General features: G+C 47.5%; 1 protein-coding gene across 1 annotated transcript in view; it reads left to right on the top strand.

Annotated features, from left to right (window-relative positions):
- LOC118790086 (signal-induced proliferation-associated 1-like protein 2) overlaps nucleotides 1-23,691 on the top strand; it is a 104,626-nt gene that overhangs the window by 28,562 nt on the left and 52,373 nt on the right. Inside the window, exons 2-4 of the mRNA XM_036546899.1 lie at nucleotides 13,899-15,664; nucleotides 19,980-20,113; nucleotides 21,949-22,137. Of these exons, the coding sequence (XP_036402792.1) occupies nucleotides 14,230-15,664; nucleotides 19,980-20,113; nucleotides 21,949-22,137 (1,758 nt within the window). The 5' untranslated portion in view covers nucleotides 13,899-14,229. The remainder of the gene's footprint in view (nucleotides 1-13,898; nucleotides 15,665-19,979; nucleotides 20,114-21,948; nucleotides 22,138-23,691) is intronic.

The following is a 23,691-nucleotide window of genomic DNA, read 5'->3' as shown; positions in this document are numbered from 1 at the left end:
ATGTACCTGCCCCTCTTCACATTGGATCGCAACATGGACACTTCTGGCGTGGACACACAATGAAATATATAATAGGGAACTATTATAATGTAAGCTCATTAGGTGGCAGTGTAGCATAGTGGTAAGGAGCAGGGCTCGTAAACCGAAAGGTTGCTGGTTCGATTCCCTGCTGGGGCACTGCTGTTGTACCCTTGGGCAAGGTTACTTAACCCACAATTTCCTCAGTAAATATCCAGCTGTGTAAATGGATAACGTAAAAACTGTAAATTGCTCTGGATGAGAGTGTCTGCTAAATGACAATAATGTAATTAACGCATGAGAACTTTGGGATTGATGTCACACTGGAGCTATCTCTGCTGTGACCCCCGGCGCTCCTGGGCACGGGTCTGAACTCCGCATGAACGCAGGGCAGGGGTTAACTAGGCCCCATAGGACAGCTTCTGCTCTGATGCGTGCTCTGGATGGAGGATTTCAGAAGGCCAGCCATGCATACACTCTCCTTTTTAATTTCATTACCTACAGCTGTGGATGATTTCCCTTCCGCTGAACTGGATTATCACCATTCAGTGGCCTCTGCTCTCACAGAGCATGGAGAGATAAAAGAAAAGGAAAAGAGTGAAACGACTGGAAGGAAGTCTGCTTTTACCCTTTAAACTGCAAGACCGGCATTGCTCTCGCTTAAGGACCCCCGATCCTATAAAGACGAAACCCAAAGACGAAGGCTGCAAATAAGAGAAGCTCCCAGACCTTGCCCTACTGCGTCATTGTATGATGGTTCATCAGTAATGGATTCTCCAGTGTTGCTGCTCTGTGTCATTTGCTGGCCTGAGCCGACAGAGTGCTCTAGTTTAGGGATGAAAAGGAAGCCACAAAACGCTCTGATTGGTTGAGGAATGACAATGAAGTTAACGTTTGGTCGGTCAATGCAAGTTGAGCTGTAAGGAGAATCCAGAGTAAGTATGCACAGTTGGCTGGCCTACGCCTGTCTCTGCCTCAAGGCAAAGTCAGGGTCAGATAAATATGAACTTTGAAACCGTTCCACTGTCATTAATAGCAACCCTAACAGTATCTGTTTCAGCATTTGTGAGGAGATAAGTCTTCATAGTGGTAACTTTTGGTAAATTTATTCTGTTTTTGTTATCAGTCATTTTGCTGTCCAAACAGCAAATAATGTATGATTTGTTTCTGTACACTATTACAGAATCCCTCCCTAACCAGTCCTTTGTATTACTCCAGAATCCCAGATCCCTCCCACCAAACAGCAGTGACGGCCTTTTCCCCCTTGTCGACGTGTAACCAGACGTGACCGCTAATACATCTGAGCTCTTTCGGCTTGTCAGTTCCTCGGTTTAACATAAACAGCAGAGGTCTGGCCCCACTTATTTATGACAGGCAGCTCAAAACAATGAGCGGCGTCGCGCGCGGAGGCTGCCCAGCGACACAATGCCCGGCTTATGCGGCTTTTGTTATTGCAGTTGCTTAGCCAGCGCTTCTGTGGGCCTTGGGGCCGGCTGCTGAAACGTCAGTAATGTGTGCGCTCGGTCCGTCGCAGGCACCTGCCTGCAGTGGGCCTCCTGCTCGGCTGCACCTCTCCGCACCTCTTTCCTTCACCTCCTTAAACACCCCTTCCACTCCTATTAACAACCTAAATAACCAGTGGACGTAGAATGACCCCCCCCTTCCCTTGTCCTGCTAACAGACTTTCATGTTGAAAGTGTAGGGGGGGGGTGAGGCGGACACGAGTCCTTTCTGCACCTTGGCCATGCTGAAAAGAGCTGGGTTCTGCTTTACCTCTGTCAGTGGTGGTTTAGCTAAAGGGGGTTAGTGTTAGCTTAGGTGCTAGTGATTTAGCAGCTGGCCACATCCTCACGGTTGCTTGCAAAGGGTAACGGTCTGGAATTGCATCATTTGTTTTCACTACAGCGTTCTGTGTGACACAGTTTTGAGCAGAAGGCCTACTGAGCCTCAAAGGAGCGAGAGACCAACACTAAGTGGTCCCTGGAGTATGGTGTTATGAGGCAGGGAACGTGGGCAACAACAAAAGCAACAAATATCATCATCATCATCATCAATTTTTTTTGTACAGCAGTTTTAAATAATAAAACTACGGGGCAAAGTTGCCCCAAAATTCAAACCATCAAAAATGAAATCATTTTAGGATCACCATTCAAAAAGCGGAAACAAAGACAGCAGTAAATTATTAATGCTAGCTTTAGCTGTTCCATGGGCTTATTGGGGTATGAAATATGTAGTCATGTGTTCTGACTCTACACCATTGATTGCTTTATAAAGACGTAAAATAATCTTAAAATTGATTCTGAAACACAAAGACAACAGTGTAGGAGTGACTTTAGCATTCTTTATGGTTATTACATATATATATTTGTAATGCAGCTTTTTGTAAAAGTTGCAGACAAAGTAGAATGATTTGTTTTGGAGGACCAGTGAGAAGACCATGACAGTGTTATAATCTACTTGAAACATATAGAAGTATTAATCTCTCGGTCTCATGACAGAGGATGAGATAAAATGGTCTTGCTTTGTCTGTTACTCATATTTTAAAGACGTTTTTCACAGTTTCTATATGGGACTGGAAGCTTGGCTGGAAGCCCCGATGAACTTTTAATCCAATTCTCAGAATCTGTCTGTTCATGTTTTTATTGGAGAAAATTATGAGACATCCTGCTTTTTATATCTGTACACATTCCAGTGACGGCGCTCCCCAAGTTTGTTGTAAAGTAACACAGAGTTGAGTGTCGTTGGTATGACATTGTGTTTAAGAATGAGTCTGCCATAGGGGAGCACAGGCAGAGTGAAGAACAGGAGGCCTAGAATTGATCCCTGACAAACCCCATGTGTAATATCAGCACTTTAAGAGAAAGAGTCAGTCAAAGTGGGGAAAAAATGCATTCCTTTAAAATATGATTCATAGCGCTGCTCCAGAAAGACCTACCCAATTTTACAGATGATTTATTAGAATTTTATGGTCTGCCATATCAAAGGCGCCCCTCGGGTCTAATGGGATATGGCGGATATGGCATTTGTATCAACCCTCAGTAGCAAGTCATTGATTACCTCCACTAATGCTGTTGCAGAGCTCTGATTGGAACAAAATCCTGATTGAAATGTCTCAAGAGTGTCTTTTTTGCTGAGAAAGCAGTTTAAATACCGCTTTTTCAAACATTTTACTTATTAAGGCTAAATTTATGGACTTGAAATTGCTCAGTGCAGAGCTGCCCAAATGACTTCAGCAAAGGTTTCACAATAGGCTTCTTGAGAGCGGTGGTAAAATTGCTATTCAAGAGAGAGCAATTTGCTGTAGCCGAGAAACCGCCTGACAAACTTGCAAAAAGCCACGCGTAAAAAAACTGATAGGAATGGGATCAGGTGAACAGGTATATGGTTTTAGTTTTGAGACAGTTCAATAGTATTTGTAATAGTGTCGCTCTCCATTTAAGCTGCTGCGCTTTGCATCTTATTTTAACTAATTACTCTGTTTTTTTCTGAGTTGACTTGGTTTTGTGGAGATGTCTTTTATGACTTAATGGGGCTACAGCGTCAGGGGTAGTTTTTAGTTTTATTACGTCTTTTAGTTGAGAGGGAAACTTTGTTGAAACACAGAAGGAGCACGCTCAGGCTTATAGAGCTTATTAGGTGCTGCGGAGTTTAGGAAGCACCTTTAGATTGTACACTATACATTATTCTTTTTATGGGCAGGATTACAAAAAAATAGAATTTTACAAGAGTACCTGCTGGGTTTCAGACCTCGGTGATTGGACAAACACTGAGGAAAAGTAATCCAATCAGGGAAGATTCCTCCCTGCTGCTGAGACTCATTACTCAAGTAATTGTAAATCGAAAGCAAACAATGTAATGTCAGATGTGAGAAGCCGTAAGGCAGTTAAAGGCAGCGGAGAAGTGGGTCCTCCTTCTTTTCATTCTCTCCTCTTTAAAGTGGAGCCCTGGCCCCCAGGATGGGTGAAGGACAGTGGTGATTCTGGATACTGGCTGCACTCTTCCAAAGCAAAGTGCATCCCAAGGACAGGTCCTTCTGTCTCTGGGTGAGGCTTTTACACGCAGACCCAGAGCTAGACCAGGCCCGTGTGCCCACTGCTGGGGCCTGACCATATTTCTCAGCAGCATGCAAGTTCATGTTGGGTGATAAGGAAGCTGAATGGAACATTCCTGACAATGACCGCTGCATCAGTATTTAAGGCCTGACCTTCTCCATTGCCTACATAAATGCTGTTTGTGGACGGTACCCATTTCTGCTTTGTGTGTGTGTGTGTGGGGTGTGTGGGGGGGACCCTGTAGTCCTCCGGAATTCAGTGTATTACTGCATTTATGGTGGATACTTTGAGCTGGATAGAAACTTTCCTGGTTTGTTGCCTGGCATTGCCTCTCAGAGAACGGTTTCACGGAGCACATGGAAGATATTAGTGGAAATGTTAAAGGAAATCAAAATAACTTGCCATTAAATGCTTAATTATGGTAAATACCTATGCTTTCAGAAGGGAGGAATTAAAGTTCCTGCTGTTGGTCTTGAAGTAAACCTAGCGTATTCCAAACAAAACGTCAAGGCCTGAAGAAATAACAGTAAATACTCAAGAAACTCAGCTGATACGCACTTTAACGTGATAAGAACCGAAAACAGTAAGACAAACCACAGATAACTTGTTTTAAACAAACTTCATCTTCCACATTGTGCAGCGCTTTAAAGCGGCTGTTGAAAGATAAGTCATGGATCTCCCAGGGTTTTGGGGAAGGCATGATTTATTTTATCGGCAGCCCTGGGTAAACCGGAACATTCCTTACCTCTCTCTCGCTGTTTTCACAAAGGCAGATCACTCTGGCTGGCCATGCAGCAGAAAAGCACACGTCCTTTAAAAATGAAAACATCTGAAACAGTCCAAAACCTTTTATATCAGTTGACACTTTATTCTTGCAGTGTCCTTTACATACCTGAAAATGAAATGTTACGTACTATAAACGACTTGTTGATATGAACCAAGCCTTTTGTTTTGCTGTTGAGAGCAGTCTTTTGATTGGTTCCAGACAGCCACTGACAAGCCACCATGTGGTGGCTACGCCCGTGGTGGCGGTTCACGAAGCCTCTGAAGCCTCTCACCATGGCAGCCACAGCTCCAGCCCCTCTGTGAAGACAGGCCCGCTGAAAGACTGCCCGTCTCTGCACGCTGTTCTCAAAGCGCCTCTCAGAGCGTGGGGTCTGTTTAAAAAATGCACAAAGCGCCACCTGCGACCCGGCATCTCCGCGGCTCGCGTGTGGCCACCGCTGTACGTGTCACCAGCCCCACCGCGGACCCTCCCCAGTGGAAATGCAGCGGCCCCCGCCGGAGTTCTTCCTGTCTTTTGTTCTGATTCTTGCCTTTGATGTCGCTGTGCTGCGCTGCGGAATGCAGTAGGCTTTAACGCTGAGGCTTTACATATTCCCTGCGTGCTGTGTTTACGCGGAAAGCATCTCAGTTTAGTGAAAGAATCGAGCACATACAGATCAAATTGATTTGCAGATAAACAAATGGAAAAGAAGTGGCCCTAGACAGATCGCCCCTCTCCACAGCAGAGCTGGAGTTTCAGGCTCCGGGTGGTTCTCCACTGAATTTCTTGTCATGCTGACCTGTAACAACAGAGTGTGCTTTTGGACAGGTGTTTTATGTTATGTTATGTCCATGTGTATCAGTAGCATAGAGGTTAGTGCTTTCTGTTTTGAGGTGATGCTGTGGGATCTGGAAAGGGGGATCAGCAGTCTGTTTCCGTCATTGTTTGCGGCCTTAACTCACCTTAGCTCTGTGTTCACTGAGGCGTGAACTGAAGCAGGGACAGGGCGCTCCCTCCCCCTTCCGGAAGGCTCCGTCATTAGCTGCAGTCGTCTCACCGCGCGAGTGGGTGCTTTCAGGTGAACGGGATCATTTTCGGACTGCTGGCTTCAGTGAACGTATCTCAAGACATGGATGAATAGATTTGAGTAACAGTCCTTAATGTGAAGCATGGGCCTCTCACAATCCTCCACACTCTTATTTATCTGTTTGGCAGATGCTAGCCTCACTTACCAGTTGAATGTGTGACCTGCCTCCTCAGATAGCCTTATGTGTGGTTAAGTCAGACAAGTGTGAATGGGTCACTCCTAATTGCAGTGAGCACTTCATTTCACCCGCTATTTCCCTTGTAAAATGGGCAACGCCTACTGTGTGCTGATTGAGCGGATGAATCGCGCGCTGATTTTGATTGGTTGGCCTTTATGCATGCATTATCTTGGTTTGGCGTGTGGCTGTCACCAGATGCCTTGTCAGGTGTATACACAGCTGTGTTGGGAGGTGGCTCACAGCCATCTTGCCATCTCTGGGACTGAGAGGTAGGGCTGGGTGATATAGCCGTTGCGATATATCACATAGCTATTTTTAGCGCAATAATAGCTATCCCGGTATGTGGCGTTAGTTTTCTTCCCTTATTTTTTCCCTTAAGTCATACCTGATATACGACTATATTGCCCCGCCCTGCAGAGAGGGTATGACTTTCCATTCAAACCAGGCATGAAATTTTCACAGTCACTGCATTAAGACATGAGGGGATTGGAATGTCTGCCGCGAAGGTGTATGGGTGTGTGTGTGGTGGGGGTGGGGGTGGGGTTGGGGGTGGAGGTGGGCGAAGTTCTGTTGGCCGAGTTATGAATTGCTAATTTGCTGGCTCTTTGTCTCAGTTGGCGGGAGATGGCTGCTGGTTTCGGTTGAGTGGATGGAGCAGATGAAAGGAGGCTTTGGATTCCACTGTCCACCTCGTCTACATCAAACATACACGCACACACACACACACACACACTTTACATAGGGCTGGGGAAGGTAGGGTGCAGCATTTCCCAGGACCCGGTGATGAACAGAGATGGAGAAGATCGCCAAATTAATTGGTGCTTGATTTACTTGAAGCAAGGGTTTGGCAACACTCCCATCTTTTTTTCCCTCCTCCTCCTCCTTTTTCACCTCTCTTTCTCCTTCACACTAACCCAGTTAATATTGAGGCATTGCTCCACTGGAGCAGAAATGTGGGTGCTTATCCAATTGAAAATACCCGTGTCTGGTTACCGTTACCTTCCTGACCACAAACGTGAGGAATTTAATAAGCGCTGGGCCTAGAATTACCCCCAGCACAAGGTTAGAACAATCGCTCCTCAAAATGAGATGGAAACCAGAAATATCCTTGTGCTTATTTATGTGCGATTCCACAGGGAAAAATGTGTCTGAAGAGGGTCTATACTGTGCACAAAGGGACTTCACGTTGAATCTGAAGAGGCTGTATACACTGCACAGTGGGACTTCATGTTGAATATGAAGAGGCTCTATACTGTATACAGTGGGACTTTATTTTGAATATGAAGATGGTCTATGCTGTACACAGTCTGACTTCATGTTGAATCTGAAGAAGGTCTATACTGTACACAGTGGGACTTCATTTTGAATCTGAAGAGGGTCTAAACTGTGTACAGTGGGGCTTCATTTTGTTGAGTTTGTTTTCCTCTGTGAGAAATAAGCAGTGTGCCCGGAGGTGTTTGTTTTCCTCTCCAGTGCTTATTTTCTCTTCTTCTTTGCTCAGAGCAGTCACTCCACGTTGTGTAGTGACCTGTAATCTATATCCCATAGTCTATCATGCAGGAAAACCCGTTGGCCTCCAGGTAGAAGGAGGAGAGTGGTAAGGGGTGGGATCAGTGCCTGGGGCAGCTTTAATTTCCTTGCCAACTCTGTTTCTGCATCCCCCCTACAAGTGCGTATTTGACTAATGTTGACGAAAGCCATTGCCTGGAAAATTGGGGGTAATTATCTGCGTCTGTAACCTATATTAGGCCCTAAATTTGTGTGGCCAATGGTGAGCAGCCTGCTGCTTTAACGCGTCGCTGACTTCAGGGTCTCCCGTTCCCTCGGGATCAGCCAGGCTCGTCGAGCGCTTCCTGTATGCCACCGGGAAAATGTGTACATCTGAAATAAGGCTGTCGCTAATAAACGCCGTCCTCGCACACACACACAAACGGACACACAAACACGCAAAAAATCTGTTAATGTTCATGCATTTCTGTTTTAAAATACTTTAAAAATGTTGATTTACAGAATGTGTCTATTATAGCGAAGTGATCTGTTTTATAGAAGTACTGTAACACTAAGTTATCCTTAAGGGCTCGCTTGGCAGGGTTGCACAGGAGCTCTGTTTTAAGCCGAATTTTACCGAATTGCTCTGAGATATGGCCAATGAGCCTCCCAGCTCAGCTGTCTGATCACTGTGGTCAGGTGTGCTAAAGAGGTGAAAATGCGTGTGAGCACATGGGGACGCTGGAGCCGTCCCTCTTGGGCCCTCAGTGCCGCCAGGGCTCCGATCCGAGGCCCGCGGGCCACGCCGCACGCTCTGTCTGACAGGGTATTAATATTCCCCCAGTCTCTTAATCAGGCCATGATGTCCAGGGATTATTTTAAGACCTGGCGAAACCTCCGGGTCGCTCCACACAAAAAGGAGATGAAAGTGCGCCAGCCACTTCCAAGACAGAAATGAGTTCATCGCTGTAATTAGTCTTCTCCCCTTGCTCCCGAGCTGCGCGTTTTACTAATGGTCGTGCTACGTTCAGTATGTGATAAAGAGGCACAGAGCAGGGATGAAACCGACCTTGCACTCTCTCTGAGACTTTTCTCATACTCGGAGACAAAGGAAGCGCCAAAGATGAGATCCAATAATGGCGAGCAGCCATGAATTAGCAATCATTTACTGTACGCACAAGCAAGCACGGAGCTTACGTCAACAAAATATTTAAGCTGAGCAAAAAACTAAAGAACTGGCTGGATCTGGACAAACAGGCACACAGAGCTTTTCGGCAAATGTCCTCTTCGGGCGAAGCATAAAGATGAATGATTGGAGAGACGGAAGGCCACAAGGAGGTATATTTTGCTGACCGAGTAGTTTATGATGCAGCAGGGCTGCCCATGCAAAGAGTTGCAAGCATTAATCTTCATCACTAACAGCACAGAACATGAGGGGAGTAGGACACCAATCAGACCACCATGCTCTGCCGTTTATTTTGGCCTGTCCTCAAAACCCCCGCGTGGGCAGGGTCATAACCTTGAGAACCTAAACAGCATCTCAAATCGTCCCTTACAAACAACAAGGTTTTCTGAAATCCCCTCGTCCTATCCTGTTTCAGGGTCAGACCTGGAAATGTGTTTATTAAACCAAGTAAGGTGCTCCTTGTGTGGAATTGAGGAATCTGCTGAAGGCCTTGTTTTTTGATACAGTTTTATTAAGTGCCTTTATGTTATGGAGCAATCCCAGCAGAACTGTAAGCTCTGAATAACTGATGTGGCACAACATTCTCTGTCCTCGTAGAGTAATCGCTGTCCCTGAAAACTTACAGAAACGTAAAACGGAATCGGCCATTTTGATTAACAGATTTTAAACAAATGGAAAAGTAGTGGCCCGTGATAAATATCCCCTCTCCACAGGAGAGCTGGATCCAGACTGGCTGACTTCAGTTTCAGGTTCTGGGTGGTTTTCTGTAGTTTTACTGTTGTTCAGTAATAGGACAATGAGGCTTCATGAACTCTGTAGTGGGTGGAACTTCTGTGTACTCTCAAGCACCAGCTCTCATGAACCAATCAGAAGAGGTTGCTGCCCTTAGCAGAACATTAATATTCGTTTAAATCAGTGAGTCATTCATTCTACATTTTAGGGTTCCTGAAGCATTACTCTCCCACCACTAACACCAACAAGGCTGGGAACGATGGTTCAAGCCCTGCTTTTCCGATATTCATTCCCTGCTGACTTACCCAGAGCAGACAGATCAGTCATACGTTGGTGTGCTTGGGGATTATATTTTAACCTTACTCATCCACTGAAGTGGGCTCTCTCCCCCAGAGCTCTCGATTACGGTCCTGACTCAGATGGATCCACATCGTCAGCAGTGTCGTCAGAGTGAAAACAACACCTCTCACACTTTTGTCAGTCCCGCTGTCTCCCTCGCATGTGTGTCAAAGGCTTTGTGTGGGATTTAGTTTTTTTTTTCATGAGAGACTTAGAGGGAATCAAAGTTGGATCAGCGCTTGGTGCATTGTGAGTAGAGGGAAACCCGTTGCTTGTTTTTTTTTTTTTTTTTTGTTCTGTTTGCAGAGCGGTTTGAGGGAAGAGAATTGATGAAAAATGGCAGCTCACGCTGTGAATATTGACTCAGCAAGAGGCCGTCTGTCGTCCTCGTTCAAGGGTTTTCTGTCTCGGCTTGTAGGGTCCTCATCAATGCTGATGACATCCCTCATGACAGCGATGTTGGAGTCAGGGGGATTGGGGAATAAATTACATTTTTATTCATGTCTCTTTCCCTCTCTCGATGCATTCTGAGTGGGTGGTTATTTCCTGTGCGGGGCCTTTTCATGTCTATATATCCATCAACAAATTCATTTTCTTTCTGCTTTGATACTGGCCAGTTGTCAGACACTGTTATTTCTCAGTCTGTGAAATTGACGTAAATATCTGTGGACACTTTGTGCTGATTGGTGATTTGTTAGTGGTCTGAACTGTGTGGCATTGATGGTCAGTTGTGGGTGTTTTTTTTAATAATTGATGGATGGGATGTCATTCTTTGTAGAATGGTGAACACACTGGTGAAGGAGCTAAGAGACCAAGAGCTTAGTAAAATAGAACTGAAGTACATAAAATCGTGATTCAGTGAGCAAGAGAATTCTCAAGTATATAGTATTACTCTAATCTCAGGCACCTGTATTCAGATTGGATCGGTTTAGATGTGCGAATATCTACAGTCTTTTTCAGGCTGTTGTTACAGTGCCCAATTTCAAGTAATAACTTGCAAAGCAGACACTGGCATTCAAGGTTATTGTTAATACTTCACATTTTGCCCAAAACACAGCAGTTTTTCCTGCAAAGGATACAGCAGCAGGGCACAGCAGTAGTGTTCCATCTGGGATTCAAACTCGTGATCCCTCTGGTCAGCAGTCCATTTCTCTCACTCTCCACCACTGATGTGAGCACACACTGGGACCTCTCTCACCACACTGGGCCACTTCAGTCCCTATCTGCCACAACCCTGCACTTTTTATAGATACCTTGAAGTTGCCCTCTGCTTAGGACCCGCAGATTTTAGCCTAACTCTAATTTAGAGCCTGTGAGGTTACAGGGAACCTGAGACGGACTGAAAACGGAGGTGCATATTTTCTCTCAGCGCATGGAGAAGTTGGCTAACTTTAGCCGGACGGCCTGTGTCTAAATCACATGTTTGCCGCTTCCGTGTGAGATCACATTAACAGGAGAGAGCTCGTGTTTATTTTTGTTGTCTTTGGGTTCATCCGATCCTCACGGAAGTCGTTCCGAAACGACCGGGCATTTGGGTTGCTCTGAACTGCCGCCTGGACTGTTTAGAACGTACACGTTTACAGCATCATGCCCTTTAGCCTCTCTGTCATCTGCTGGAGGACGACCCAGACAACAACAACACCCCCACTGCAGTACTAATCTACATCTGCCCCAAATTCCTCTCATGTTGTTTATCCTCTCTGGAGTGTAAGTTTGAGAAATGTAAACATTGCCTATCTGTCGGCCCAGGAATAGCGAGCTGAGATAAAAATATAGCAGTTGTTGGACATCAAGGGGCCATATGTGCTGTAGCAGCACGTACCCATTCAGGTTTCATTGACGTGGCTGTTGCACTGAGATGCCGATCAGCTGTAGTGTATCATGCAGATGGCATATCCCACTGGAACACGGTGAGATTTTTGTCAGACTGGGAGCTAACGAGGTGTTTTTGAGATGGTTTTATTTCCCGCTCATCAGCGTTGATGGCGGTGCGGGGCATATTTGATAGATAACTCACAGGTTATCACTCAGTGCATCTGCAATAGAAATAACACAGTATGCTAGCCGTGTTAACAAAGGAAAAACAACCTTGCTCTCCCAAGTCAGAAGTCACATGCGTCTCATCTGCTGAAGCTCTGTACCAAAGTATACTGTTACAGCTCTCAATGCTATGCTAATGCTTTGTCCTGAAGCTGTCTTTTACAGAGCAGCTGTCTGGACCGCTCTGGTGTGTTACATTGAAGGTCTTTTGTAGTGATGCATTATACTTAGTCAGTTATACTGAAGCTGTCTGAACTCGGTTTCTCTGGCGTCTTGGCCACCAGACGGAACAGTCATTGATCTTAATGTGCTGTCCACATATTGCAACAGTAAAACATTCTGAAGAGGGTTTGTACAGCGTAGCAAATCCATGAAAAATCATGCTTTCTTCTTCATTGACTCCTTCACATTCAATGACTTAGTCACAGCCTTGGTGTGTATGCTTGTTATGACTTATTTGTAGCGTCGGCTTCTTTGTGGAGGCACAAGATGATTCTTTTTTTCTGGTATTGCAGTAGGCTGTGCTCTATTTGGAAACCGTCTTAAAGAGCCCCTACAGTCATTCCCAGAGAAATTCATCAGTATTTCCTTGGACATGCTGTTTGTATGGAAAAGCAGTGAGAATTTGGAAGTTGAAACCATTAAAAGCTAACCAAGCACACTCCTATTTGATGGACTGTCTAAATCAGATTTGTCATGTCTGATAGCACACAGCCCAATAAGGCAACTTCCATAGACTTGCGTACATTTTATACCTTTTAGTAATTTTTTTCAGCTGTAAGGCCTCAACTGAAGCATACAACATCTCACTTTGGAATTTGATTTGTGGCCAGAGGGCTGTGGTTTCATTTCTAAGTTCATTATGCCAAACTCCCTCCCGAACATCCAACTGCTCACCAATCCATCCCCACCCCATGTGCCTTTTAGTGCATCTTAATGAGGCAGGGCAGGCTGGGTAAAATTTAAAAGGCCATTACAGTAAGTTGACTCTGAAACAAGATGTCATATGTTTGGGACTCTGCAAGCTTCCTGTGCCTAACCCTGAAAGCCAGCATCCAGCAGCTAGCATCTCTCTCCTTCTCTACATCCTTAACTAATTTGGCTCAATTTGGCTCATTGAAAAGAGGTTCTTTTTTTACCCAGCAAGGAGCTCCCAACTCGTGCAGAGGGGATGCTGTTTATCAAAACAATGTAGCTTATCAGATCCTTCTCCACAGAATGTACGTAATCTTTAATTTTCTCTTTAAATGCCTTAAGATGTGCTATTTTTTGTGTAGGTTACAAATCCTTGGCATGGTTTTGAAAGCTTGGCTACAGTCTCTGTGCATATCCTCTTGGATGAGTTCATAGCAGTCATAGCTCTGTCTCAGTTTCCTTACCCGCAATAGAAAATGAAGAAAAAAAAAAAAAAAAACGTGTTGCTCTTCAGGGTGAAATATTTTTTGTGTGTGCGTGTGACTCATACTGGGTTCCCTCATTTACTGTAACAGGCCTTTGTCAGTACCCCTCACTGGCTGGAGCTTAGGAGGAAACGAAGTCAGCCCGAGCCAAGTTTTATTAAACATGCATGGTGTTTTTGTGTGCAATTTGTGGGTTTGATTACGCTACAAGCAATCAGACAAGATATCTATCTAAACATTCATCGAAAAACATCTGCCGCCTCTCGGCTGCGGGTTTCTGTGTGGCCATCTGGAAAGGATTGCAGAAGGCAGCGAGGCTGCTCTTTCGGGGCGGCTCCGCTCGGCTGCTGCACCAGCAGTAAACAGGGCTAATCTGATCACTGAAAAGGCACAGTGTCTGAGAAAGCGCAGTAAATTACAGGTACGTGCGGACGGTACGTGCATATGGTCGGCAGGCTTCCTCCCAAACTAAAAGGCACGCTGTGTTTCTGCATTTTGTGAAATTCACCCAATCATTCTTCTAAGGTCTTAAATAAAATCCAACTTTTTTTTTTTTCGTTTTGCTCCTTGCGGTTTCTTAATGTTGTGTTTTTCTTTTTTTTCCCTCCCCAGAAGATCCTTTGAAGAGTTGCGCCTTCTCAGCTGTTGTCCTGAGCTAGCTGTGGACTGTGAAATGAATGCACCCTGTTCTGTGCCTCCCGGTTCCTCACACACTAACCCCTGCCCTTAATGGGAAAATGCTGTTTGTCAGTCATCCTGGCAGTCTCTTCCTGTGAATTATGGACTCGTGATAATGGTGACACCTTGATGCTGGGATTTTTCACCGCCGTTGCCGGGTAGCAAAGCCTGTCCTGTCCTCTTGTGAGCCCCGATAAATGACTTATGGCAGTGTAATGGAGAGGGCTCTTGAAGTAGCGCTTTGCGAGGCGTCTGTGTGCAGGATATGAGTGATCCGAGCCCCAAGACTGACAACAAAGCTAATCCGGTCGGAGTAGCAGGAGGGCTCCAGGACTCCTCGAAAAGCATGCAGTCAGATGAGCTCTTCAACAGGAAGTTTAAGGCCTCGAATGGGAGCATGGGACCCCCGCCCACTGGAGCACAAGGCAGAGCCGAGGGCGGGAGCAAAGCCAACGGGACGCCAGCCATGCCCAAGATGGGGGTGCGAGCGAGGGTGTCCGAGTGGCCCCCGAAGAAGGAGGGCTGGGAGGGACGCCTGCCACCCAACTACGAGAGCATGGTGATGGTCCAGAACGGAAAACCAGACCAAAGCACGGACGTCAGCGAACAGAGCCGGGACGCCCCTGCGGGCCCCGACTTCCCCAAGACCAAATACTCGCTGGGTGACATTCTGGTCCACTCTCCCCTGCGGGGGCTCCACCCCATCCGCCAGAGGAGCAACAGCGACGTGACCATCAGCGACATCGACGCCGAGGACATCGTGGACCAGACCGGCGTGAACCCCAACACGGGGGCGTCCCTGCACCGCGAGTACGGCAGCACCTCCTCCATCGACCGGCAGGGCCTCTCGGGGGAGGGCTTCTTCTCCATGCTGCGCGGCTACCGCGTGGACACCCTGGAGCACCGCAGCGTGCCGCCTATAGGCTTCCCCGAGCTGCTGCACTACGACACCTCCCTCTCCCCGAGCCTGCAGACGGCCGCGCAGATCGCCCGCGGCGAGATCGTGCGAATCCCGGGGCTGGACTACGCTGACGGCTCGCTGCTGTACAGCCGCGAGCAGGAGAAGTCCTTCATGCGGCGGCTGCGCTCGGATGCCTCGGAGACCTCGCTCTTCCGGAAGCTGCGGACCATCCGGAGCGACCACGACGGCCTGCGGCTCTCCGCCGAGCAGGACGACCGCCGGCCGCCCAACTTCCAGAAGTGCTTCGCCCACTACGACGTGCAGAGCGTCCTCTTCAACATCAGCGAGGCGGTGGCCAACCGCGCCAACCTGGCCAAGAGGAAGAACACCACCACGGGGGCGTCGGCCGCCTCACAGTACCCCCTCCCAGGGGGCGGGCCCGCGTTCGAGTCCCCCCTCGGCAGCCGTGAGGACCTCAACTCCAAGGAGAACCCGGACGCCGACGAGGGGGACGGCAAGAGCAACGGGCTGGTGCTGAGCTGCCCGTTCTTCCGCAACGAGATCGGCGGTGAGGGCGAGCGGAGGATCTCCCTGTCCCGGGCCAACTCGGCCGCCCACAGCGCCGGCGAGAGCTGCTCCTACGAGTCCTCCCTCAGCTCCCACTGCACCAACGCCGGCGTGTCCGTGCTGGAGGTGCCCAGGGAGAGCCAGCCCATCCACCGGGAGAAGGTCAAGCGCTACATCATCGAGCACATCGACCTGGGCGCCTACTACTACCACAAGTACTTCTACGGGAAGGGTAAGCCTGGCCTAGCATTCCGTTGACAAACGCAAAACACAAGGATGTTGACAATACCTCAGCAATCCATTGCCAGTGGGAACATAGCTTTCTTAGCGTAGGTGTTGTGGTTAGCCAGTAAACAGTACTCTGTGAGGGATCTTCATGCGTAGTGTAGCAAACCAATCTTAGGAGGTGGCTAACCGACAGAGCCTGATGTTTAGGTAAGGTCTGCGGAGAGGCATCACGCTCTGAACAAAAGCTGCCTTGTTCCTCCCCTTGAGGTTCTGGAGCGTCCTGCTCTCTGCAGAGGGGTGCGGTGCGATGGTGCTCCACGTCAGGCGCTGCGATTTGTCATGTGAGCGATCCAGAGTGCAGCTGTTGCTCTGGCGGGGGTGGGAGACCGGGGGGGCCCGCATACCTCCCCGCGAATCGAACCACAGGCACATCAAATCCACCGGGCGGTCCCTTTGCTCTCCATTAGAGCACCCAGCTCCAGATACGCCACACTTCTCCAGAGCCACTTCTTGCTTTACAGCAAGTGCACTTTCAGCGTATTGTGTTACTCGTTTTTAAACCCACAAAAATGACAGCGCCCTTTTCACAGTGTGGAGTTTTGCTGACTTCTTGAAGAAACTGTTTTAAAAAATGCACTTCACTGTCGAAGTGAATCATTTTAGCAGTAATTTGGAGTAAATGTCATATGCTTGAATAAAGAGAAGGCAAATTACTCCCACCATGATAAATAAACAGGTTGCTGTTGCTCCATGGGTAAAATGTGATGCAAGTCATTAGGTTCTGTAGGGAATCTGGTTGTCATCTGTTGCTTCATATGCATTACATGAGCACGGGAGATGAATTCAATTTGACTGAAAAAAAGACTGGAATAACAAATACTGTGAGCGTACGTTATGATTAAACATTTCTGGCTTATCGTTTACAAGATGTAAAATGAATAACAGCAGATGTATGGTCTTCCTGATGAGAGGCGTGAGTCATTCATTCCCTGTGATCATCTTTTATTCAGTGGTTTATAAGCCGTTGTTCTGTTCAGATGTTTGTGTCTGAGTGTGTCATTCTATGCCATCTTTGACAATGTGAAAAATAATGTTAAATGCGAAACCCAGTGCACCCCCCCCCCCCCCCCCCACCTTCAAAATCTATAACAGTATCTTCCCCCTCTGCTTTAAAAAACTGTTTTGTCTCCATAATTATCAGTACAGGGGTGACAGTGTAGCACAGTGGTAAGGAACAGCCCTCGTAAGCGAAAAGTTGTTGGTTTGTTTTGCCGCTGGGGCACTGCTGCTGTAGCCTTGGGCAAAATACTTAACCCAGAATTGCCTCAGTAAATGTCCAGCTATATAAATGGTTAACGTAAAAAACTGTAACCCATGTAAGTTGCTCTGGATAAGAGCGTCTTCTAAATGCCAATAATATCAAAAAATGTAATGCAAAAGACAGATATGCTGTAAATAGAGGTGCGGAGGAGTGGTGGGCATTGGCAGGGGAGCCTTCAGCACAGAGAGGCTTGTTTTCTAGTGCTGGGGCTGAGTGTGGGGGCTGACTCCTCCAGCCTGGGGTCAGACCTGCTGGGGAGACAGGCCTGTCACCAGCTCCACTGCTCAGCTCCAAGCTCCACTCCAGCAGCAGGCTTTTATCACCTACGGCCTGGCATTGATCTCATCGACCTCTCCTTCCTTCACTCACTCTCCCCCCAACCCCGGCTCTTAGCATCAGCCAATCAAATAACAGAACAGCTAGAGTGTAGACCCACTGAGCACCGGCCCCCTTCTGTACCTGGGGGGCTGGAAATAGCTGAACACTCTGCAGGTGTGGGTTGGAGCCACCGGATAGACATGAGAACATGCGCGCGCACACACACATACACGCGCGCACACGCGCACACGCACACGCACACACACATACACACACATACACGCGCACACGCACACACACACAAACACACACGCGCACACACACACACACATACACACACATACACGCGCACACACGCACACACACACACACACACACGCACACGCACACACGCACACACACACACACACACACACACACGCACACACACAGAGAACTGTCGGAACCCGAGCCAGGAGCTCCCATTGGCTGCCCTTAACTTCCCGGCAGCAGAGCCAGCTGCTGGCTCCACCGAGATGCCGCCTCTGTGTCATCGATAAGCCCGGTGACTTTTAATGAACTCTGACTTCCTCTTTTCATTGGTGTTTGACTCACCCGGTCACAGTCACTTTAAAGGTCAAAGTCACCATATTGGCATGTTGACTCAAGTCACTGCTCTTAACCTCGCCCAGTCTTTTCGGTTCCTAATAGTGTGGTCAATTATACCGATCCCTGATGTGGTTTCATGTTGTTTTGCATTGAACCCTGTCCTGTCCTTCCTCCAGGATTTGAGTCAGATTAAGGCATGTTTGCGTAAAGCTTAGTGAGGAGAGTTTCTGTACACAAACAGGTCCCCTCCATACTGTGACCTTAAAATCAGCTGTATCAAAGCTTTGCAGATGTGTCACAAATATAGGGGTATGGGAAAAAATATGCTGAGCCGAGCACAGTGACTGTGCTGTCCCTGGTTTTGGACGCTCCCATGGGGCTCACTTCTGCAGCCATGGCAGGGTTTTTCTCTCCCTGAATTTGGAGGTTGTAAAGAGCAATTGCAGCATAAATATCAAATGTTAATGTCGTTTTTTACTTTTACTTTAACATCCGCAGCAAAAGGTTGTTCATTTGAAAACACGCTAATTGGAAAACTTAGTTTTTTTTAACCTTCAGACACACAAGGCACACAGTGCATTGCTCTACCTCTTCTCTCTCTGGATTTATCTTAATTATAATATTGGAAAAAAATATTAAAATAATAGATTGCTGTTAAAATTAATAGGTTATTAAAATTCATTTTATATTAAAATTTAAACACTGGATCACTTAAATGCACTTATATAGACTCCAAACACTGATAAATAGACTAAATAAGAATTTGTGTTTGCAGCTGAGTTTTAATTTGTAAGTTTTAGCAACTTGCTAGCCTTGTGCTAACAGGCACAAGGGATGCACGCAGCTTCACAGCGCATTCTGGAGACAAGGCCTGGAGACAGAAAACAAAAAAATGGAGTATGCTCAGTTTCGACGAAAATTTAAGAGATAACATAAAATATGCGGCCCGAAATTTATGGCTTAAATGTGCCTGGATAGCCACCGTTACATGCCTGAGGTCTCTCGTGGAGATTGGAAAGATCTGAATTGTTGCTGACTGGGAAATCGAGTGGCCATTCATCACTCCTGGAGTAGAGCGTGGGAACGTCACATGCTTATGCCAGGGGGAAATGGAGATTCCTCTATTACGCAACTGATCCCTTGCTTTTTGGTATGCATACCTACTAAATTTTAAGGCAAGGATCAACATATACAATTTTCGATTTTTGTCGTTCCTTGAAGATTCCCTTTAAAGCTGAAGGGTACAGTAAGGAGGCCCGGGGGAATAGAAGAGTATGGGCAAATGGAGGCCTGTGTTTATGTCTTCATAAATCAATCATCGTTGGGGACACTTATTTTAATATTATTGCATATTACATTATGTGATTTATGTGGTAGACAGGCAACCTTATGCACAGTGTCTTGCACACTGTTCATTTACACACCTGAGCTTTTGCTGAAGCTGTTTGAATGACATGCCTCACTCCAGGGTCCAACAGCAGTGCTTCACCTGGGAATGGAAACCGCAACTGTGCTACCACCGTGCTCTGCTAATCTTCATTAGTAGGATAAAGCGAATAAACTAATAATGGTTGTGTGATCCTCCAGAGGGCCCCTGAGTGTTGCTGAACTTTATGGTGAGCCTCGGTCGCTCCCCAAACTCCAGAGGACGTGACGCTGTGGCTGAGCACTTCCTGCCTGTCAGGGAGCATCACTGAGGAGCGTTTTTCCCAGAAGCCCATGCTTCCTTCACATAGCGATTCCTCTTGGGTGGGAATGCGCGATAGCACTGACATTTCTACCCATGTCCCCACTCTGCTCACAGGGGCCACCAGTGCCAACCTTCTAACCGAAAGGTGGAAAGCAGCAGCTTACAGATCCCTTTACCTACTTTGTTTTTTGGGGATGGGGTGGTGGGGTGGTGGGGTGGGGTGCAGTGAGGGAGGATGGGAGAAGGAGCATTTTTTTGGGATGGCGGGGGGGAGCCCACTAATTTACCCTGAGAAAGTGTCTCATTCTCTACTGACATGTCACCTTTGAAGGACCAGAGGCTAAGGGCAGCAGCAGCAGCAGCCTTTGAGCATTGCCTGTTCAAGCTCTCGTTTACCCACAGAGCACCAGAACTACTTTGGAGCGGACGAGAACCTGGGCCCGGTGGCGGTGAGCATCCGCAGAGAGAAGCTAGACGATGGAAAGGAGAAAGAGGGAAGCCAGTACAACTACCGAGTCACCTTCAGGACCAGCGAGGTAATGGACCACACCTCTCTCTAAATTTGGGAGGGATCTTGCAGTGCACAGGCCAGGGCCCAGTGCAGTTCCGTCATCTCCATCACTGACTGTGCGCTGGGGAGATGGCTTGCTATTTTATTCCGTTTCCATTATGTCACGTTTTATTTTTGCCGCTGTTGTTTATGACGATTTTGTTTTGAATTTCTGAGGCGCTTTGAATCGTGGGGGGGATGAAAGGACTTTTTTGTTGTTGTTGAGTCACAGAGTCCCGCTTTGCCTGAAAGCACTTCTTTTCTTTTGAGCTTGCGAGAAGTCTGCTTTGTGCGGTTTGCCTTTCACCTGAATTCATTACTCGCATTTGAAGCCTCCCTTTTGATAATGCTCAAGAGCTCTGTGTAGATCCCGCTGGTCCACAGAGTTGCCCTGGGAGAGATTGCGCTCGTAATACCCTTTTACAGTGGCGGAGGTTTGGGTTGTTCTGGTTTGATCTGGTGCTGTGTCCACCACTAAATGGGCACATAACCAGAAGCAAGCATTTCACATTCTTCTGTGGTGATCAGTCATCTGACAATGAGCTGCAGGAGGGGTGTGTTGGAACTGTGGAGGAGAGCAGTCCATTGAGAGTTGTCAGGGCTGTGAGAAAGACAGATTTCCCATCTCTGCCTTTCTATGTGGAGACCAGTGGGACCTACTAAATGTGGTGGCCCACAAGTGATGCTGCAGCATTTGGTTGGCTGGGCACACTGGCCTGAATAGGAGCACACGCACACCAGTATTACCGAGTACCAAAGAAAAAATTTGGGAGGGATGTCTCAGTGTCACCGATTGGAAGTGTTTGTGAAATTGTTGATGTAAAGTACATGGAAAAGAGTTTATGATAATATATTCAGTCTCTCTCTCACACACACACACACACACACACACACACGCGGATCTACACGCACGCATACACGCAGAGGGCTTTCAGTGTTTCACTTTGGCACGCTCCTCTTTTGCATTATTCAAGTAAGACAGATGGATGAGGGCAGGGGAATGTCAGTGATACGAAATGCCGCTCTGGATTTGAAGCAGTCGTCTTCACAATTAAAAATGACACTGTTTGTGGGTCACGCAGGGAACTTTGGTATCGCTGTGGATTTTAACCACCGACTAACAGCAATAATACCCCAGCGAGCTTTCTCTTTCTTTCTCTCATTCTCTCTCACCCCCCCACCTCTCCCCCTTTCTCTCTATATCTCTCTCTCCTACTCTCCCCCCCTCTCCCTCTCCCCCTTTCTCTCTCACATATCAATTAAAATAACAGTGGCACACGTAAGGGTTGGCTTGCTTGTGCTCTGTTCTCTGTGGTTTTCTGGCTCTCTCCGGGGGCAGAGCGGAGAGCCCCCCCCAGCCTGGCTGCCCTCGCTGAAGCATGCTAATACGAAAAGCAGAACTGCTTAACATCCCTTTCAGTTAGTCTGGCTTCATTATTTATCAGGTCTGCTAATGGTGCAGGAAAGGCATGCCTCTTTACACAACCCGAGGTGCAGGAGACCATTTAGGGTCTGCTGCTATGTGCTGAGCATACGTGCTGTAATTACTGTGACTGCCGTAATATGAAGAGTAAGAAACAAGGTACCACACTGCTGTGGCGACTCGCAGATTTTGTACATGTGTTTGATTGAGGTGTCCCTCCCTAAAACAGTGCATTGAATATACCGAGATGTTGAACTACACATTACTTTTCTATCAACAGCTTTAGTGGTAGCTTTTTATGATTGAACTGTTTGGTGTGTCACTTGTTTGTTCAAAAGTTCAATTACATGCTCTCTCTCACTCACTCTTTCCCCCCCCCCCCCCCCCTCCCCCCTCAGCTCACCACTCTGAGAGGCGCAATCCTGGAGGACGCCGTGCCCTCCACGGCGCGGCACGGCACAGCCAGGGGCCTGCCCCTGAAGGAGGTGCTGGAGTACGTGGTCCCCGAGCTCAACATCCAGTGCCTGAGGCTGGCCATCAGCTCTCCCAAAGTCCCAGAGCAGCTGCTCAAGCTGGACGAGCAGGGGGTGAGTGGGTGGGGCAACTGCTGTTTGGGTGCAGACGCTGCCCTGCCGTCCAGAGAAATGCGACCGTGAGGCTTGATGACCCCGAAAATGGGTAGAGCCACAGTACCGTGTTCTTTCAATCACTGATCTGTATGAACCATTCAGAATTTGTTCCACTCAATGGCAAATAGCTCTCAGTGAGCCACTGATAACATAGGACGGCTCAACCCGTTCTGGGTTAACAAAACCTTGCTCTCCCATCACTACAGTAGAATCAGCTGGATGGAGATTTTTGCTCTTGAGTATGGATGAATGTATATTGTGGAAAAAAGGGGAGCCTTTTGGTGTGCCTCTCTAATGCAGGTTTTTGTTTATAATAGCACCTTCATCCTTCCAAGGTCCCATCTGGAGTGCTTTCGGAGGGGGGGGGGGGGCAGTAATCAAAATCACGGTTACATCCTGGTCTGGTGATTTATGATTATATGCATGTGGTGAGGTGTGATAAATGAAACATACATCATTTATTTTATCCATTAACCTCTGTGCGACCTGTAATCACCGCTGGGGGAGTAGGGTTTGCACGGGCACCTGTGATAAAGTGTGCCGAGGGAAGTTCACTTTTCTTTCTCTCATAAAACGACGACCTTGCCTCGGTTCCACCTCAGTCTCTGCCCCTAATGCCTGCTACCTCTAGTACTTGATGTTTACTTCACATGTAGTGTTGCAGTGTATTTTGGATTCTGTGTTCTAGTGACTGATGTATGGTAGTATACTTGGCTTCCGTTGCCTAGTCAGGTTGCACAAGTTAACTTGCGGTAGTGCTTGAATAGTGTTACGCTCCCTCTCACTGATCTGGGAGTGTTGCTTTGTAAGATTAAGCTTGAATCATCAACCGAAAAGGCAGTCTAATCAGAGCCGTTCCCCGTCTGTAAAAGGTAAGCGCTAACTACCCGTTAGGCCAGCACATCAGAGGCACCGTTACAGCGGCGCTCATCAGCTGGAGTGTGTGGGGCGGGGGGATCCAGGCATGAAGCGGGGTCTAATTAATGTTATTTCCTTGGGCTTGTCCCTCACAAACGCCATAGAGGCTTTGTGAGATGGGTCTTTCTTTCCGGCTCAGAGTCTATCCTGCAACAAAACCTGGCACAGCCTGGCGCTATACCAAGAGCCAGTGGAGCGGAGACTTCCGCACAAAGACGTCTCCGTCTCATGTCTCCGTTTTAGCCTTTTGTCGGGTCCGCCTTGTTCAACCAGCTGTGCAAAGTCCAGTGACAGCCATGCGGCTGGCTGTGATAAGAATATACAGACCCTAAGGAGGGGGTGTTGCTTTTTATGCATTGGTCCCTTATGTAACAAGGGACTGTGTGTAGACTGAGCAGGTGAAACACCTGCTGCTTTCAAGGATCGGAGCATCACTCCCAAGTGCACATCAGTTTGAGCCATTTCTAGTTTTCCTCGAAGTAGGTGTGTACCTACTAAGGTAGGTGTTGATGGGCTGATGGGAACCTGAGATCCACTGAAGGCCAGAGGAAGTCTGCACAGGGGAGGGTGGACCAGAGCATCAGTAAGAATGCA

This window comes from Megalops cyprinoides, chromosome 15 (genome assembly GCF_013368585.1).
Source record: "Megalops cyprinoides isolate fMegCyp1 chromosome 15, fMegCyp1.pri, whole genome shotgun sequence".
Classification (NCBI taxonomy): Eukaryota; Metazoa; Chordata; class Actinopteri; order Elopiformes; family Megalopidae; genus Megalops; species Megalops cyprinoides.
This window is presented reverse-complemented; position numbering and strand designations above follow the sequence as displayed.